Consider the following 18,736-nt stretch of genomic DNA (forward strand, 5'->3'; position numbering starts at 1 on the left):
AGAAAGAGTATGTGAATGAATTACTGGTAGCAGTTAATCTGGATTACATTCAGAAAGGATAACCATTTAATTGTTTTTGTTGGCTTGAATTGTTGTCTCTCTTTTTGTTTGTTTTTAATTTTTGGAAACACTAATTTCTTTTCCCTATGTATTCATATGCAGGTTATGTGGGTATGTAATTTGTGCCGAAAACAACAAGAAATCCTCACTAAATCAGGAGCATGGTTTTATAATAGTGGATCTAATACACCACAGCAACCTGATCAAAAGGTTCTCCGAGGACTGCGGAATGAGGAAGCACCTCAGGAGAAGAAAGCAAAACTACATGAGCAGGCCCAGTTCCAAGGACCCTCAGGTGACTTATCTGTACCTGCAGTGGAGAAAAGTCGATCTCATGGGCTCACAAGACAGGATTCTATTAAAAATGGGTCAGGAGTGACGCACCAAATTGCCAGTGACATAGCTTCAGACAGGTAAACATTTTCCTTAATCTTTAGGTAAATATATTATTTTTAATCTTCTTTCCAAACAGAAATAAAAATACATGAGATGTTTAGGCAACAATGAATTGTCTAAATGTAATGCAAACATCCGTATGTTTTATATAAATGCTGAAACTGATGTTCAGGACTTGAGCTACTATGGGTTCGAACAATCTTAGGTTTGATGAGGAAGTGTCAGGTTATTAGATTTTCCAGAATAAAGTGAAATAGAACAGGGAACTTAGATAGGAGGTTATTGTCATAGCAAAGTCAAACTGGGATAAGAGCAATGGGAATGAAGAAGAGATGGTTTTTAAGATGCTTTAGAGAGGCTGGATTGAGGAGACTAACAGGAAGTGGAATTAAGAAAATGGGGAAGGTTAACAGTGTCTCCAACGGTTCTACCTTGGCCTAAAGGATGAGGTGGTTTTCCAAGCAGATAAATATAGGTGAAAGGGTTTTATGAGTTTGATGTATCCATGAGCTAAGTGTTATTACTATTTTGGCTCAGTTCTATGGGCTTCTCCATGTTCAGAGTGTTAGACTTTTAAAATAGTGTTTATGGTTCTTCTATTTCTACCTTTGGAAGGGGAAGAATGAAAATTTTTCATGGAAAGATTATTTTTGTATACCATATTCCTCTGTTTGAATGGAAAATTGAGAAGAAAAACTCTTCTTTATACTATTTCTGTTGTCTGGAAGTGGCAGATACATTTCTGGGTGAACAAGTATAAAGTCATGCATTTGTGGAAAACAAGTCAAAATTGTACTTATAGGATGATGGGTTCTGAGCTGTCAGTTATAGATATAGATAACTGGGAGTCACTTTAGGTGGTACCTAAAACCATCACCCTACTGTGTTGCTGTGTCTTGGGAGAATAATAAAATGATGCTTGTACTAATTCATTTGAAACCTAGCAAAAGTGAAACAGACAGTGTATCCTATCTTTGGGTAAAACAGTGGTGATTTCATGGCTGGAATGCTATGAACACATCTCTGTGCAAAATCTCAGGAACCCAAGAATTTTAAGGCTAGAGGACTGTCTTAGATTGAGGTTCACCTTAAGCAAACAAAGATTTTAGTGCAAATAGTTTATTTGGATGGCAATCCCAGGCACCACGTGTAGGGGAGAGGGAAATGATCCAGTTAAGAGAAAGAACAGAATACCAGGCTCATTCAAGAGCACGTTGCCTCTTTTGTCAATTGTGTCTCAATCTTACTGTGACTTCTGGGAGACAGAGTATAATGACCTCAGAGTTATCCTTTATAATGGGCAAGGAAGCTAGGGTATTTATCCATAACTCTCTTTATTATTGGTCTAGGGCTGTTCCAAGGGGATGTTAACTCTGCTTCTCACTGGCCAAGCATGTTCCTTTGACCAGAGAAAGCACTCAGGCAGAGTATTACAAATACAGTAGAAGACGCTGTTATCTAGGGAACCGCGAATGATGAGGCAATGTAGGTTGAGACAGTAGCAGTGTCTGCTACAGAAGGACTTCAGAAATCAAGAAAGTCTGTAAAATGGCAACTAGAATGGTCAAGGTATATGAACTTGGATGAAAAAAATAGAGGATTACCAGTGGAGATAGGATTTGAAATGAATGAATGAAGGACTAAATAAAATGGGAAATGGGAATATACACTCATTCTTCAAAAACTAGATAGCTGCATGAGATAGTCTCCTTTGGAACTTAGGTTTAGGAAGAATAAAAGGAAATACTAAAACACTGGGTCACTTAGTAGATTATTAAGTTTTGGAATGCATATCATCAGGAAGTTGTGGATGTTAAAAAAAAAATCCAACAAATTTATGAGTAATTAATTCGTCATTGTAGGGAAGCTTGAAGCATATCTCTAATCTTTGAAGATGGGGGTAATGAACAGATATATCACTTTCAATATTATCTGTTAATACTTCTTTCATTGACAAATTACTAGCCTGAATAAACAGTAGAATCTGACCCATTGTGGGGAAGCAAGATGTAGCAGTTTCTTTTTTTCTTTTCTCTTTTTCCTGGGTTCTTGGGCTGCAATTATGAGTAAATGTATAGTTTAATGACTCAAAATATCCTGTTTTTATATCTTTTCTTTCTGAACCTCATTTAAGTCAAACCAATAGCTCCTTTTGTTTATAAGAATTACTTTTAGTCAGGGAAGAAGTTAGCATTTAACATCAGATTTGGTAGTTATGCCTAGAAAATGGAATTGGTTGTAATTTGTATAAACTTTTATTTGGAAAATATTTTCTCTTCAAAAATAATTCAGTTCCCTTTATCATAAGCATAAAAAAGCTTTTGATTTATTATTTTTAAATGCAGATTCTACAGTATTGTGTTAGGCATGTATCTATGAACCCTTTGAATTCTTTCCCCTAGAGCAAAGGGTCAGCGAACTTTGCCTCTGGGGCCATCTGGCTTGCCACCTGTTTTTTGTTTTTTTTTTTAAAGATTTTATTTTTTCCTTTTTCTCCCCAAAGCCCCCCAGTACATAGTTGCATATTTCTCATTGTGGGTTCTTCTAGTTGTGGCATGTGGGACGCCGCCTCAGTGTGGTTTGATGAGCAGTGCCATGTCCGCACGCAGGATTCGAACCAACGAAACACTGGGACGCCTGCAGCGGAGTGCGCGAACTCAACCACTCAGCCACGGGGCCAGCCCCTTGCCACCTGTTTTTTATAAATAAAGTTTGGTTGGAACACAGCCACACATATTCATTTACTTATTGTCTGTGGCTGCTTTCAGCTACAACTCCAGAGTTGAGTAGTTACAAGAGTCCATATGGCCCTCATAGCCCAAAATATTTACTCTCTGATCCATTATGGAAAAAGTTTGTCAACTCCTGCCCTAGAAACTAGTTAGATCTCAGTGCTGCTGAATTTTCTCCTTTCCTTGCTCATTTTCTTTTGTTACTCTTTAAATTATTTCCGTTAGGCTTATTTTCTTGGTCCTCTCCCTCTCTCCCTTTTCTCTGCCTCTTTCTCAACATCTCTCTCCTTTCATACCAGAATGAGTCTTCTAGCAGTATTTGAGTTGGACAGTGTAATGGAGCTACCGATAAGGAATGTAACTCCAGTTTGAAGTATTATTAGTAATTTGTTTCTTCAATACCATTCTTCAATAAGGTATCTTCAATACCATCTTATACAGTGGCCTCAAAAAGAGAAGCTTTGGTTCAATTAAATTTAAATCTCTATGGACCTAGAATTATGTTTGAGAGATAGAAAAGTATGTTACGTGTCCTTCTTTAAGGAGCTTTAGTTTAATCTTTAACTACATGCTACAGTAATTTTGACCTGTTTTATGATTTTTTGCTTCTCTCACAGGTTTTAGCACAGTGCTTTACATATAGACGCTTAGTGTTTATTGAATGAATGAATACTAAGTTGGCCCTAGACCTTAGCTTTGAGTTAATAAGTATTTACTTAATTCATTTATTCATAAAAATGGCAAATGTTTATTATGAATGTAGATGCAAAACATTGTTAGAGGTTTTCAATTCAGAATGAGTTTTGAGATAACCATGTTTTTGTTATGTGCAATTTGCTTACCCGCTCCCTTGCTATGTCTCCTGGAGTGCCCCGTGGCTTCTCAGCCTTTAATTTACAGACATATAACCTGATGATCTTATTAGAATATAGATTTTAATTCAGTGGGTCTGAGGTAGGACCTGAGAGTCTGTATTTCTAACAAACTCCCACGTGGTGCCAATATTGCTGGAGCAGACCTGGAGCAAGGCACAAAGGCATCTAGAAATGTATGAGGAAGGGAAGCACCAGCTCCTTTAGTGGCTCAGTGGCAGTTGTCCTCTATAACACTACCACTTGGAAACATAAGACTTAGTGAAGCTTTGTGGTTCTTAGAGGCAACATAATTCCACATTTTGGTCTATTGTTCTGACACATTTATTGAGTAGGGGACAGAAGGTGGACGCCACGCCAGCTACCTGGTGGCAGTTTGACTACATTCATGTAGCTGCAAGCATCTGATTGCTTTACTATGACATCTAGAGTCATTATGCCTGAGCATTTACTTACTTAAATATATTTTATTTTTTATAAATTATTTATTTCCCCTTTATTATATAGTTAGGAATATATATGTCTATCTTAAAAATTATATGGATGGTTAGGATATTTTACCTCTGAATTTCATTTTCAGGGTATTAAAAGGGATGTTAAAAATGTATTCTTTTACTAAGAGATCTTGGGGTGGAAGAGGGTTGTGAACCACTGGACTAGAGGATCTAAGGGTGGGATCTAGAGGAGGATGAGTGAAATAACCATTTTTAAAACTGTATTTTTTGTTAAGAAAATGAAATTGCAGAAAAATGAAAGTTAAACTGTATTAAACATTTAGTTGATTTTTTTACATTTGAAATTATTTAAAAATTGTATGCTTCATAATTTTTATAGTTGGCAATTAATGAAATTTAGGAAACAATTATTTTTTTCTTTTATGTAATATTTTACTATTTATTTAGCACTTCCTAGAACATTGAGAGAAGTTAAAAAGTAAGAAATGTTATGGCTAATTTGTATAGTGGAGGAAATTGAAAAACTGGAAGTCAGAAGATATGGGTCTTGTTCTCACTTCTTCCCGTTACTGTTATCATTTGTAGATGTGTATCTTTTCTCTGTATTTCAGTTTTCTCATCTCTGAAATAGGAAAGGCAGTCTACCACATCTCAAAAAGACCTCCAGTTCTAAAATTCTTTATGTTGTATTTTAAGGTTCTCCTCTGTGGTATAAACTTGAAAGTATTCTCTTCCATTTTTTTCCTCTCCTATAACTGATAGTAATATGTTCAATTAATAGAGGATTATCTTTATTCATATTATAACTGTTTAGTACAATTCATTTATTCAACAAATATTTATTGAAATTCAATATAGATATTACTTGTTACCACATGGTTCAAATAATTTCCCTATGATTCATATTTAAAATTGCATATATTTGACATGTTAGGTAAATCTTCAATAAGGACATTTTGACTCTGATCTTTTAATTATATTAATGCAATATTTCTTTCTCTATTTTTTCTTACTTCCTTATTCTATTGTGAAGCAAAAATTAACATGTGATAGGAAAAAGTAAAATATTTGCATTCTTTTAATGGACTATGAAGCATTTTAAGAAGCATAGCTACAAAGAAATAATATTTTATAGGCATTACAGATTCCTAATTATTTGTTTCTACATTTTACTGCTTAAATAATGACACTTAATGAAGGTACTGAGAGACTTCATTGTGATTTTGTCAGGAATTTTAATTAGGCAAGAGTGGAAAACTAAACGGTGTCATATGACTCAGTTACATCCCCGTGCATTTTGTTAGAGGGTGAAAAATGCTACCAGATGTAAGTGATGACAAGAGAATGATAAAAATATTCAGCAATTACTTCGAATCTAAAATGTAAAGTTTTAGGGCAAGTTAAGTATAATGAATATTTTACTGGTTTGGTAATCACTGTAATTTTTTTTTATCGTCTGTTACTTGTGGCCTTCCAAGTATCTTTGTGACATTTGATTGTTTTAAAGTAAAAGTAATAATTGAAATATATGCTTAAGACTTCTGCTTCCAGTATTGATGGAGTAATAGGGGCTGGATTTACCTTTCTACCTGAAACATCTGAAAAAAAACAGACAAAATATTTGAAACAATGTTTTTTAATAAATTGGGCATGAGGCAATGAAGGAGAGTAATATCTGAGAGATGAGAAATAAATAAAGTGAGCCCCTTGCTTGTCCTAGCATACTGCCTAGAGAGAGTTTCCAGGCTCTTGCACAGGGAGAGAAGTATAGGCAGAGCCCACGTGTCTTCCTGAGTTGAAGAGAAAACCTCAAGATTTCTAGAATATTGGGTAGAGTATTTTATAAAAGCTTGTCTCAGCATTGGAAAATAATTAGTTAAATTGGGCAGTGCTCTGGGACAGAATAACAAATCCTAAAAGAAAGACCTGAAAAGATCAGACCATTTCTAAGTAATTTAACTGCCTCCCAGAACAACTTTCAAGAATATTTATAGGATCACAAAAATATCCAGCACCCAACAAGATAAAATTCACAGTATTTGGCATCCAGTCAAAGATAGCAGGCATACGAAACAGCAGGAAAACACAATCACTAATGAGAAAGTAATCAGACACCAGACACCAACCCAGAAGTGACACAGAAATTAGAATGAGCAGGCAAGAACATTAAAATAGTTATTATAATTATATTTTTATAATTTTAAAAGTAGAGATATATAAGATATAAAATAAATACTAAACTGAACTTCTAGAGATGAGAATTATAATATCTCAAATAAAAAATACACATGATAGGGATAATGGAAAATTAGGTACTGAAGAAGAAAAGACTAGTGAATTTGAAGACAAATTAATAGAAATGATCCAAAATGAAACACAGAATAAAACTTGAACAAAATAATAAAAAAAATGAGTGTTATGAGCTCTGGAACAATATCAAGTACTTAATATATAGGTACTTGGGGTCTTTGAAGGGGAGGAGAGCATGGAGAGTACTAAGAAAAATTTGAAGAAATAATGGCCAAATTTTTTTCAAATTTCATGCAAACTATAAAACCATAGTTCCAAGAAGCTCTACAAACTCCAGATACAAGAAATAGCAACAAAATTACAGCAAGGCACATCATAATCAAATTGCTTAAAACTAGTGACAAAGAGGCAATCTTAAAATCAGTCAGAGAAAAAGACATGTTTAGGTATAGACGTGTTTACAAAGATAAAGACAACAGATTTCATATTGGAAATAATGCAAGAGAGAAGAGAATGGAGCAAACACCTCTAAAATAGGGAAAGATTTTTTTTTTTTTTTTTGAGGAAGATTAGCCCTGAGCTAACTGCTGGCAATCCTCCTCTTTTCGCTGAGGAAAACTGGCCCTGAGCTAACATCCAGGCCCAACTTCCTCTGCTTTATATGTGGGACGCCTACCACAGTGGTGTGCCAAGAGTGCCATCTCTGCACCCAGGATCTGAACCGGCAAACCTTGGGCCACTGAAGCGGAACGTGCGCAGTTAACTGCTGCACCACTGGGCCAGCCCCAAAGGTTTTTTAAAAAAGCCATCAACCAGTATTCTATACCCAGTGAAAATATCTTTTAAAAGTGCAGGGAATAAAGACTTTTTCGGACATAGAAATGCTGAAAAAATTTATCACCAGCATAACTACACTGTAAGAAATGTTAAACAAAGTCCTCTAGGCAGAAGGAAAATTGTACCAGATGGAAATATGTACCTATACCAAGAAATGAAGAGCAATGGAAGTGATAAATACATGAGTAAATATATAATCTTTTAAAAAATTATTTTAAATATCTTTAGAAGATAATTGACTATTTAAGCAAAAATAATAGTATATTTTGGGGGTTATGCTATATGTAAAATAAAATACATGATGACAATGGCATAAAGTTTGGGAGGGGAGAATTGGAATACACTATTGCAAAGTTCTTATAGTGTACATTAAGTGGTATAGTATTGTTTGAAGGGGACTATGATATGTTAAAGATGTGTACTTTAAACCCTAGAATAACAAAACAAGAGTTATAGCTAATAAATCAACAAATGAGATAAATGAAATACAAAATATACTCAATCAAAAGAAAGCAGAAAAAGGGGGAGAAGGGAACAAAGAACACATCACACAAATAGAAAACAAAGAGCAAGATTGGTGGATATATCTAACCATATTGATAATTATGTTAAATATAATTTGTCTAAATATCCCAAGGCACAGGTTTTTAGATTGGCAGTAAACGAAGAGCCAATGGTATACTGTCTACAAGAAGCACACTTTAAATATAAAGACAAACATAATTAAAAGAAAAAGTTGGAAAAGGTATACTATGCTAATACTACTCATAAGTTGGAGGAAGCTGGAGTGGTTATAGTCAGATCAAAGTAGATTTCAGAGCAAACAATATTAGTAGAAATAAGGAATGTTACTTCATGATGATAAAGAGGTCAGTTAATCAACAGGACATAAAAATTCCAAATGTTTATCTATATTAACAGAGCTTCAAAATACGTGAAGTAAGAACTGATAAAACTACAAGGAGAAATAGACAAATCCACAGTTATAATTGGAGATTTCAATACCCTTTTCTCAATAACCAATAGAACAAGTGGGCAGAAAATCAGCAAAGGTATAGTCAAATTGAACAACAGTATCAACCAACTGACTTAATTGATATTTGTAGGATAATCCATTGAACAACAATCTTCGTTCGTATTAGGGGTACACAGAACAGTTGCCAAGATAGACCATATCCTGGCCATTAAACAAGTCTCATTAAATTGAAAGGAGTTCAAGTATTAAAAAATATGTTCTCGGGGCTGGCCCGGTGGTACAGCGGTTAAGTTCACACGTTCTGCTTTGGCGGCCTGGGGTTCGACGGTTTGGATCCTGGGTGCGGACATGGCACCGCTTGGTACGCCATGCTGTGGTAGGCGTCCCACATATAAAGTAGAGGAAGATGGGCATGGATGTTAGCTCAGGGCCAGGCTTCCCCTCAGCAGAAAGAGGAGGACTGGCAGTAGTTAGCTCAGGTCTAATCTTCCTCAAAAAAAAAAAAAAAAAAGTGTTCTCTGATCACAATGGAATTAAATTGGAAATCAGTAACAGAAAGACCTCTCGAAAATCCCCCAATATTTACAAGCTAAATAACACACTTTTAAGTAACTTACAGATTAAAGAATAAATCAAAAGAGAGAATAGAAAACATTTTAACTTTTATTGAAATGAAAACACAACCTCAGAATTTGTAGGATGCCACTAAAGCCATACTTTGGGCAGAATTTATAGCACTAGATATATATATCAGGAAATAAGAAAGGTCTCAAAGCATTGATCTCAGTTTCCACCTTAAAAACTTGGAAAATAAAAGCAAATTAAATAAAAGCAAAGTAAACGGAATATAGGAAACAACAATGAAAGCAGAGAAACAGTGATAGAAAATAGAAACAATGAAGCCAAAAGCTGATTCTTTGAGAAGATTAATAAAATTGTTAAACCTCTAGATAGACTAATCAGGAAAAGAAAGAAAAGATTCAAATTACCTATATCATGAACAAGAGAGATAACATTACCACTGGCTCTAATGATATTAAAATGCTAGCAAGGAAATATTTTAAAAAACCTTATGCCTATAAAATCAACAAGTTAGATGAACTGTACAAATTCCTTGAAAGATATAAATAATCAAAGCTCACTCAAGAAGAAATGGATAACTTGAATAGCCTTATATGCACTAAAGAAATTGTATTTGTAGTTTAAAACTGTCCCGCAAGTAAAACTACAGACCTAAGTACATTATTGGTAAATTCTAACAAAATTTAAAGGAAGAAATAACGCCATTTCTACAGAAACTCTTCTAGAAAATCAGAGGATGGGGTATTTCTCAACTCTTTCTCTTAATCAACATTATCCTGATGCCCAAACCAAAGATATTTGAAGAAAAAAACCAAACTACAGATCAACACCCCTCATAAATATAGATGCAAAAACTCTAAACAAATTTAACAAACTGAATTCCTCAAGATATAAAAAGGCTAGTAAATCATGATGGGATTATCCCAGGAATGTAGAGTTAGTTTTACTTTTGAAAATCATGGTAACTCTCCATTTTAATAAAATAGAAAAACCACTTGTCATTTCAATATATATAGAAAAATCATTTGATGAACTCAGCATCCATTTTTAATAAAAACTCTCAGCAAACTAGGAGTAGAAAGGAAGTTCCTCAACCTGATCAAAGACATGTATGATGATCCTGTGGCTGACATCATACCTAATGGTGAAAGACTGAATACTTTCCCCTTAGATCAAAAAACAAAGCAAGGATGCCCACTTTCACCATATCTATTCAACACTGTAGGTGAGTTTGCAGTCAGTGAAATAAGAAAAAAATAATAAAATAAAATGTATACCAGCTTGAAAAGGAAGAAATAACATCCTCTTTATTCCCAGAGAATGTGATTGTCTATATAGAAATTTAAAGGAGTCTCTAAAAGTGCTATAAGAGTTTAGCAAGGTTACAGGATATAAAGTCAGCAATCAGATAACCATTTCTAAATCCTTAGAAGGAACAACTGGGATACGGAAATTAAAAAAAAATAAGATTTATGAGAGCATTAAAAATATGAAATACATTTACATTAGCACCAACGAATGATATACATTTACCTTAGCACCAACAAGTTGAGTATAAATCTAACAAAATATGCGCAGGATCTGTATGTTGAAAACAATGAAATAAATAAAAGAAGCTCTGAATAAATGGAGAGATAAACTGTGTTCATGGATTAAAAGATTCAATATTGTTAAGATGTCATTTCTCTCCAATTTGATCCATATATACACATAGAGTATAGAATTCATATAGAAATGTTTGGCATTACCAAAACAGCTTTTAAAGAAGAACATAGTTAAAGGCCTAACACTACCTCATTTGAAGACATTATAAATGTACAGTAATTAAAACAGGATGGTATTGGCATAAAAAAAGACAAATAGATCAATGAAACAGAATGGAGAGTATATACATATAGACTCACTCATATTGACTACTAATTTTTTTACAAAAGTCAATATTCGATTCAGTAGAGAAAGGATAGTCTTTTCAGCAAATGGTAGTGGGACATTGAATATCCATTGAAAAAATGCAATTTGAAGCTTACTTTTTTACCATATAAAAAGATAACTGAAAATGGATCATAGATTAAACATAAAACCTACAAGTATAAAACTTCTAGAAAAAAATATAGAAGAAAATTCTCTTGACCTTAATTTAGTCTAAACCTATAAAGTTTCTAGGGGGAACTATCCTCCAGGGGACTATCTTCATGACTTTAGGGGAGGCAATGATTTCTTGGACGAACACAGAAAGCACTAATCATAAAAGGAAAAAAATGACATTAGGTATCATCAAAATAAAAACTTTTGATCATCAAAAGATACTAAGAAAATGTGTAACCAAGTTATATTTCAAGAAATTTGAAGAGAAAATATTTGCAATCTATGTAGCTTAAAAAGGAATATAAAGAACACTTATAAATAATAAAAATGAAACCCCTAAAAAGTGCAAAAAATTAGAATAGACTCTTCATAAGAGAAAATACACAAATGGCTAATAAAGACACAAAAAATGGCCTACGTCTTTAGTCATTTGGGAAATGCAAATCAAGACTACTGCAGTGAGGTATTTTGATGCATCCACTAAGAAGACTACAATTTAAAACAACAACAAAAAACCTGACATCACAATGTTTGTGAGGATTCAGAACAATTGGACCACTAATACTTTGCTGGTAAGAGTGTGAAACACATGAAATGGTACAAGCATTTGGAAAGTGTTTGACAATTTTCTTATAAGATTAAATATACACTTACCCTGTGACCCAGTAATTCTACTCCTAGGTATTTACCCAAAAAAATGAAGTCATATGTCTACAAAAATACTTGCACAATAATGTTTAATAGAACTTTTATTCTTAGGAGCCCCCAGACGGAAACTTCCCATTTGTCCATCAACCAGGAGAATGGATAAACAAATTGTGGTATATTCAAATAAAAGTATTATTCATCAATAAAAAGAGAGAACTCTTTACATGTACAGAAACATGGATAAGTCTCAAAACTGCTGTGCTGAGTGAAAAAAGTCAGACACAAAAGAGTACATATTTTGTGATTCCATTTATATGAAATTGAAGAAGCCACAAAACAAATCTATAGTAGGAGAAATCATAACAATGCTTTGGATGAGGGAACTTTCGGGAGTAAAGGAAATGTTCCATATCTTGACAGGGATATGGATTACTAGTTGTATATACTTGGCAATAGCTAGTTAGTGTTAAACTTAAGATTTGTGTACTTTTTACTGAATGTAAATTATATTTCAATAAAAAAGTTAAAAGGGAATTGTGTTCATAGTTGCTACATTAAAATTAAAAAATTTCCCCCCAGTTTTATTGAGATATAATTGACATATAACATTGCTTTAGTTTGTGTACATTATAATGATTTGATATATATATATTATGAAATGATTACCACAATAAGTTTAGTTAACATCTGTCACCTCACATAGTTACAATTTTTTTTTCTGGTGATGAGAACTTTTAAAGTGTACTCTCTTATGTTTGCTGCGTTTTTAAATTGCTGTTTCATTGAAATTTTATTGGAACAGTCATGTGTCATTTAACGATGGGGATACATTCTAAGAAATGCGTCATTAGGTGATTTCATTGTTGTGCGAACATCAGAGAGTGTACTTACACAAACCTAGATGGTGCAGCCTACTGAACACCTAGGCTATATGGTACTAATCTTATGGGACCATCATTGTATATGTGGTCCATTATTGACCCATACGTCGTTATGCGGTATATGACTGGGCTAAGTGTTTTAAGATTTATTGTGAAATTGGATCAGAAATCATAAATTTTTCTTCATAGTCAGCCTTTCAACAATGACTCGTTTCAAGATTCAGAGATGCCTATAGTTATTGAATGCTGTTAGTAGACTTAGAACCAAACCAGTTGTATTTAGAATTTACTAAGCATGGATTACATATGATTTACAGACTTTGTAGATTATTTCTATGAGCTGTCCTATGAAGCTGACATAATTCTCGTGAATCTTATTCAAAATGGTTATTTGAGATAGCTGATGAGGGAAAAATAACATGAAGATGACAGAAAGAAGATAAACAGATGTAAAGGGAAATAATGTTTAAAAAGGAATTGAATTATACTTAAGAAAGATTAAACAATAAAGAGCTAAGGAACCAGAAAAGGTAAAACTCTGATGGTTGTCTTAGGAGAAAAAAGAATCTTAACAATTTGGAAGCAAGTGGCCTCATAGTCTTTATTCCTAGATATTTCTTATATTTTTTAGAATATCAGATGAAACAAAAAGGCAACAAAGATGGCTATCCATTTGGTGCTACTTCCAGCGATTTATGCACATTCAATACATGCTTAGTGTAGATGATAAATGAGTAAAAACTGTAATACTAATGTCTTTCATGTGACCGATGTAATTTCTGTAGCATGTTTGTCTTTTATTGGCAGAATGACCAGCCAGTAGACTTGAAGATATATAATAACATGTTCTCATATAGCCAATGCTTAAGATTCTTTAAGAATATATGAGCTCTGAAGACAAATTATGTCTCTTTTTTAAAAAAAAGATGTTTAAAATATTGTGAGAATTTGTTTGGCTATTTAGAAGTCAGTCTGTTCTCTTGGGATAAATAACTTTAATAATTTTAATGTTAATATTTAGGTGAAAAAAATCTTTATTCCTATTTTCAACTGAATTAAACTTGAACCATTCTCAAGTTCCCTTCAGTTAAGTGACCTATAAATAGAATTGCAATATGTGCCAGTTTGCCTAGGACAGTCCCAGTTTACCCCTGCTCTCCTGGCAGCCTGCAAAAGTTGGCATTTGTCCTGTATTTTTTTACGTGAAATATTTCATTATCAGTTGCAATAAAATAAGCTAGGATGAGATTGCTAGGTCTCCACGTTGTACTTACAGCTCCTGACATGGTTTTGTTCTGTGTGGGATGCACGTGCAGTGATCAGAGTTCTCATCTGAAATACAACTGGCAATAATCCATCTTTTCCCAACTTTTCAGACACAAGATAGCTAACATTTCTTTTTTAAGAACAAGATGCAAGGCACTTGCTGACAAAACGAAGTGTGATTGAAAAATCTCTGGTGGTGGGGAGAGAAGTATTTGACGTTGCTGCCCCACTTGCCCTTTGGTGTACATGACAGTTTTGTCATGGCTCATTCTTTAGCATTTGAGATGCAGGAAGTAAGATTTGTGGGAGACTTTGGAAATTATAGATTAGGTGTATGTGAAATAAGTGCAGGAAATAGAGGCTAAACAATCTTGTTGTAGAATACATAGAAAGTACTCTGGATGTTTCTCCTACAGTGGTATTGTCATGTATTGTATAGTGTAAACCTACAACTGTTTATATATTTTATTATTTGGTAATTTAAAAAACTTTACAATAAACATTTCATCAGCAAGGGCTAAAAATGAAAATGCATTTTTATTGATGAATGTGTAACTTGCCCCAAATTTTTGTTTTGTTTACTATCCACTAGAGCAGAGGGCTCATAGTCATTGAACAATGAATTCAAAAATGATACTAATATCTGGTGAAGAAGTAACAATATCTATTTCAAAAGTTGGTACAGTTATTTAAGAAGACCCAAAGATGACAAAATGATACTTACAGATACAGAAGGTATATTTTACATGTCACTCTGTGAAGCATGACTTTTCTTTAACATTAAATGACTGCTCTTTAAAATTGATTTTAGACATTTTCAATTCCAGGGTTTTTTTTGTGCACTTAAAAAGTAGATTATTAGCTCTATTAACAGAAGAACTTCATTGACATTTTAAAAAGTATTTTAATAGCAGTGCTTATCAACTGTGAGACATTGAAAATTTTCTCTACAAAAGCGGGGGAAGAATTGAATAAATTAAGCAAATTTCGTGATGCAAGAGTCATGTGTATCTTCATCAATGTATTCCTAGCACCTGGCATAGTAGTTGATACATAGTGGTGCTCAGTGACTAATTGTTGAAATACTGAATAAATGGAATATAAAATAGCTTAAGGAAAAAGGAGGATGAATTATAAGGATATTGGAGTGTCTGACAGAACCCCAGAAAAAGAATGAGGATAGACCTTATGAACGATTGGAGTTATGGACTCAAATACTATAAGCCTATCTGTTTTACTTTTCTGTCTCTTCAAAAACAGTTTACATTGCTCAGCTGTTCTCCAAGGTGGGAAAGATGACCATCAATAGAAATTTTTTGAATAAATGAATGAAAGGAGTTTCATATTGAGAGAAGTACATTATTGGCATATATATTGTACGTAATGATTGGCAATTTATATGATAAGTTAACTTAAATAAAAGGTGTATGGAGAGAAACAAAACTTTGCCATGAAAATACAAAGTCTAAGATGGTTGAACTAGGATTTTTGCTACTTAAGGTTGAGATAGATAGAACATGAGTTAAATTCTGCCATTTGAAAACTATTAAATGTCTCACCATTTGACTACATAATGGCACATATATAAAAAGTATTTTAGGATGGGCTGTATGCTTTTTGGTCTGATATTGAATATCAAAATTGATCTTCCCAGTAGACCATAAGAAAATCACCCTGTCTAAAAAAGGACGTAAATAGAATTTTATGTTTCATACCTCTTAAACTGGGTACCGAGACAGGAGCAACAACTTCTGAACTCATTCATAGCCTATAATTCTGTTATCCATTTTTTTCTGATAATAAAGCTTACCATGACTTTGATATTTTTAAAAAGTTTCTTACCTTTCTTCATAGGTTAGAAGTTAGAGAATGAAATAACATATGAAAAGTACATATTTTTAGTAAAATTAGATTAAATTAAATTAATTTTTTGTCAGCAAATGTTAGAAGTTATTTTGTTCAGAATGACTTAGTATTATTGCTATAGAGGACTTTTTGATAGCTACTTGAAAAATCACTATGCTGATTTAAAATATGGTTTAAGATCTTGTTCCATAATTACTGAAATTTTTTGATTTACATATTCTTTGAATTCTTGTTTTTGGAGTAAATTTTAAGACTCCGTGCTCATGGGGAAGGATTTTTCTTATCCTTCAAGGTGTATTTCTTCTTTTGTGTATTATCTCTGTATTCTGCATATCTATTCCATACCCTAGCCACTTAGTTTCTTTTTCTTCTGCAACCATTGTTACTATTTTTGTTTGTATTTTTAGAGAGATTCTTTGCAAATATAGGAATATATGTAAATATATATATTTATTCCTTTAAAATGATAACATATGCAGAGTATTTTATCTTTTTTTTCCATTTAATACTATCGATTGCTTGTATCGGAGGTCTTTCTTTACCACTACCTAATGAGTGTGCTTCATCATTATTTTTAGTGACTGTGTCAAAGTTATTTCATCTCTATTGATGGACACTTAGGTTATTGCCATTTTTTTTGCTATTATAAACTTTTGTAATAAATAATCTCATATATGTGTGTAAACATGTATATGTGCATACTTATAATTTTGTTTAAGATTAAATCTGTGAGATAAACTAAAATTTCTGAAAGGGGAATCACTTGGTCAAAGAGTATGTGCAGTTTAATTTTTTGCAGGCATTGCCAAATTGCTTAGTATAGAGAATGTACCAGTTTGTACTTCTATCAAGAATTATTAGAGTTCCTGTTTTCTAACGCTTTAACCACACAATGTTATAAAACTTTTGATCTTTACCAGACTGATTGGTGGAAAACAATAGTCCATTATACTTTTAGTCTTTCTTATATCATAAATGAGTCAAGTTGAGCATTTCTACATATGTTTAAGAACATTTATATTTCTTTTTTCTTTTTGAACTTTCTGTTTATATATCCTCCTCATTTTTCTATTGAGTTGATCGTCCTTTTCTAACTGGATTTTTAGGATCTTCATTTACATTATGGAAAATAACTTTTGTGGAATGAATTGTGTATTAGCTTTCTATTGCTGTGTAACAAATTACCACAAACCTAGTGGCTTAAAACAACATAAATTCATTATCTCACCGTTTCTGTGGGTCAAGTTTCTACAGGTTAGCTGGATTCTTGGCTCAGAGTATCACTAGGCTGCAATCAAGGTGTTGGCTGGGGCTCCCACCTCGTTTGATGCTCAGGGTAGGGTCCTTTTCCAAGCTCACTGATGGTTGGCAAAATTCAGTGCCTTGCAGTTGTATGACTGCCTTCCTCAGCTCTTAGAGGCCACTCATTGTTCTCTGCCGAGTGTCCCTCCCCACAACATGACAGTTTTTTTCTTTAAAACCAACAGAAGAATGTCTGTACTGCTTTGAATCTCTCAGACTTCTGTCTCTGACCTTATAAACTTTCTTTTAAAGGGCTAAACTGTTTCATCAAGCCCACCTATGATAATTACTCTTTTGGTTAACTTAAAGTCAACTGAGTAGGGACCTTAATCGTAACCACAAAATCACCTCACTTTTGTCATATAATGTAACCTAATCATGGGAGTGATACCCCATGATATTCAGAGGTCCAGCCCACACTCAAGGGGAGGAGATAACACAAGGTATGTACACCAGGTGGCAGGATCGTGGGGGTCATTTTAGAATTCTGCTTGCCTCAGATTGCAAATACTTTTTACCAGTCTGTTATTATATTTTGACTTTGCTTATATTGTTCTTTTTCTAATGCATAAACATAATAAACGTGTCTTTTACTGTGATGGAATATTTTTTCTTTTATGCTTCTCCATTTTTTAAAAATGGGGCTATGATTCACTTGCTGAAAAAATTCACCCTTTTAAATTATGGAATTCAGTGGGTTTTAGTATATTTATGAATTTGTGCAACCATTACTATTATCTAATTCCAGAACATTTTCATCACCCCAAAAGGAAACTGTACCCATTAGCAGTCACTCCCCATCTCCCCTATTCTCAGCTCCCCGACAACTGCTAATCTGCTTTATATCTCTATGAATTTGCCTATTCTGGATATTTCATAAAAATGGAATCATACAATATGTTGCCTTTTCTGTCTGGCTTCTTTTACTTAGCATAATGTTTTCAATGTCTGTATTGTAGCATGAATCAGTAATTTATTCATTTGTATGGCTGAATAATATTTCATTGTATGGATATATCACCTTTTTCCTCTTATCAGTTGATGGACATTTGAGCTGTTTCTACTTTTCCACATTATTATGAATAATGCTGTTATGCAAGCTTTTGTGCGGACATATGTTTTCAATTCTCCTGTCGTTTTGATGATAGTCATCCCAGTGAGCGTGAAGTTTTATCTCATTGTGGTTTTGGTTTGCATTTTCCTAATGACTAATGATACTGATCATCTTTTCTTGTACTTCTTGGCCATTTATATATCTTAAACGGAGAAATGTCTAGTCTAATCCTTTCTGTGGCCCTCTTGTCACTAAGATTAAAAAATATTCCTGTGATTTCTTCCAATACTATTATGATTTTACTTCTACACTGTAGAAGTAAACAGTGGTCTGCCTGAAACTTGCTAGAGTATGGTGTCAAGTGCAGATCCGACCTTACTTTTTTTACACAATTATCCCTGTGTCCTACAATTATTTATTGAGTGATGAATATCTTCTTCCCACTGATTTGAGGTGCCATTTTTATCACATATT

The 18,736-nt window shown here is 33.5% G+C and overlaps 1 protein-coding gene across 40 annotated transcripts in view; it reads left to right on the forward strand.

Moving 5' to 3' along the window:
- RIMS2 (regulating synaptic membrane exocytosis 2) overlaps positions 1-18,736 on the forward strand; it is a 572,997-nt gene that overhangs the window by 187,860 nt on the left and 366,401 nt on the right. For all 40 annotated transcript variants that reach the window (XM_070481448.1, XM_070481450.1, XM_070481459.1 and 37 more), the window contains one exon: positions 163-473. In XM_070481448.1, coding sequence (XP_070337549.1) covers positions 163-473 — 311 coding nt within the window. The remainder of the gene's footprint in view (positions 1-162; positions 474-18,736) is intronic.

This window comes from Equus asinus, chromosome 12 (assembly GCF_041296235.1).
Source record: "Equus asinus isolate D_3611 breed Donkey chromosome 12, EquAss-T2T_v2, whole genome shotgun sequence".
In the NCBI taxonomy this organism is placed as follows: Eukaryota; Metazoa; Chordata; class Mammalia; order Perissodactyla; family Equidae; genus Equus; species Equus asinus.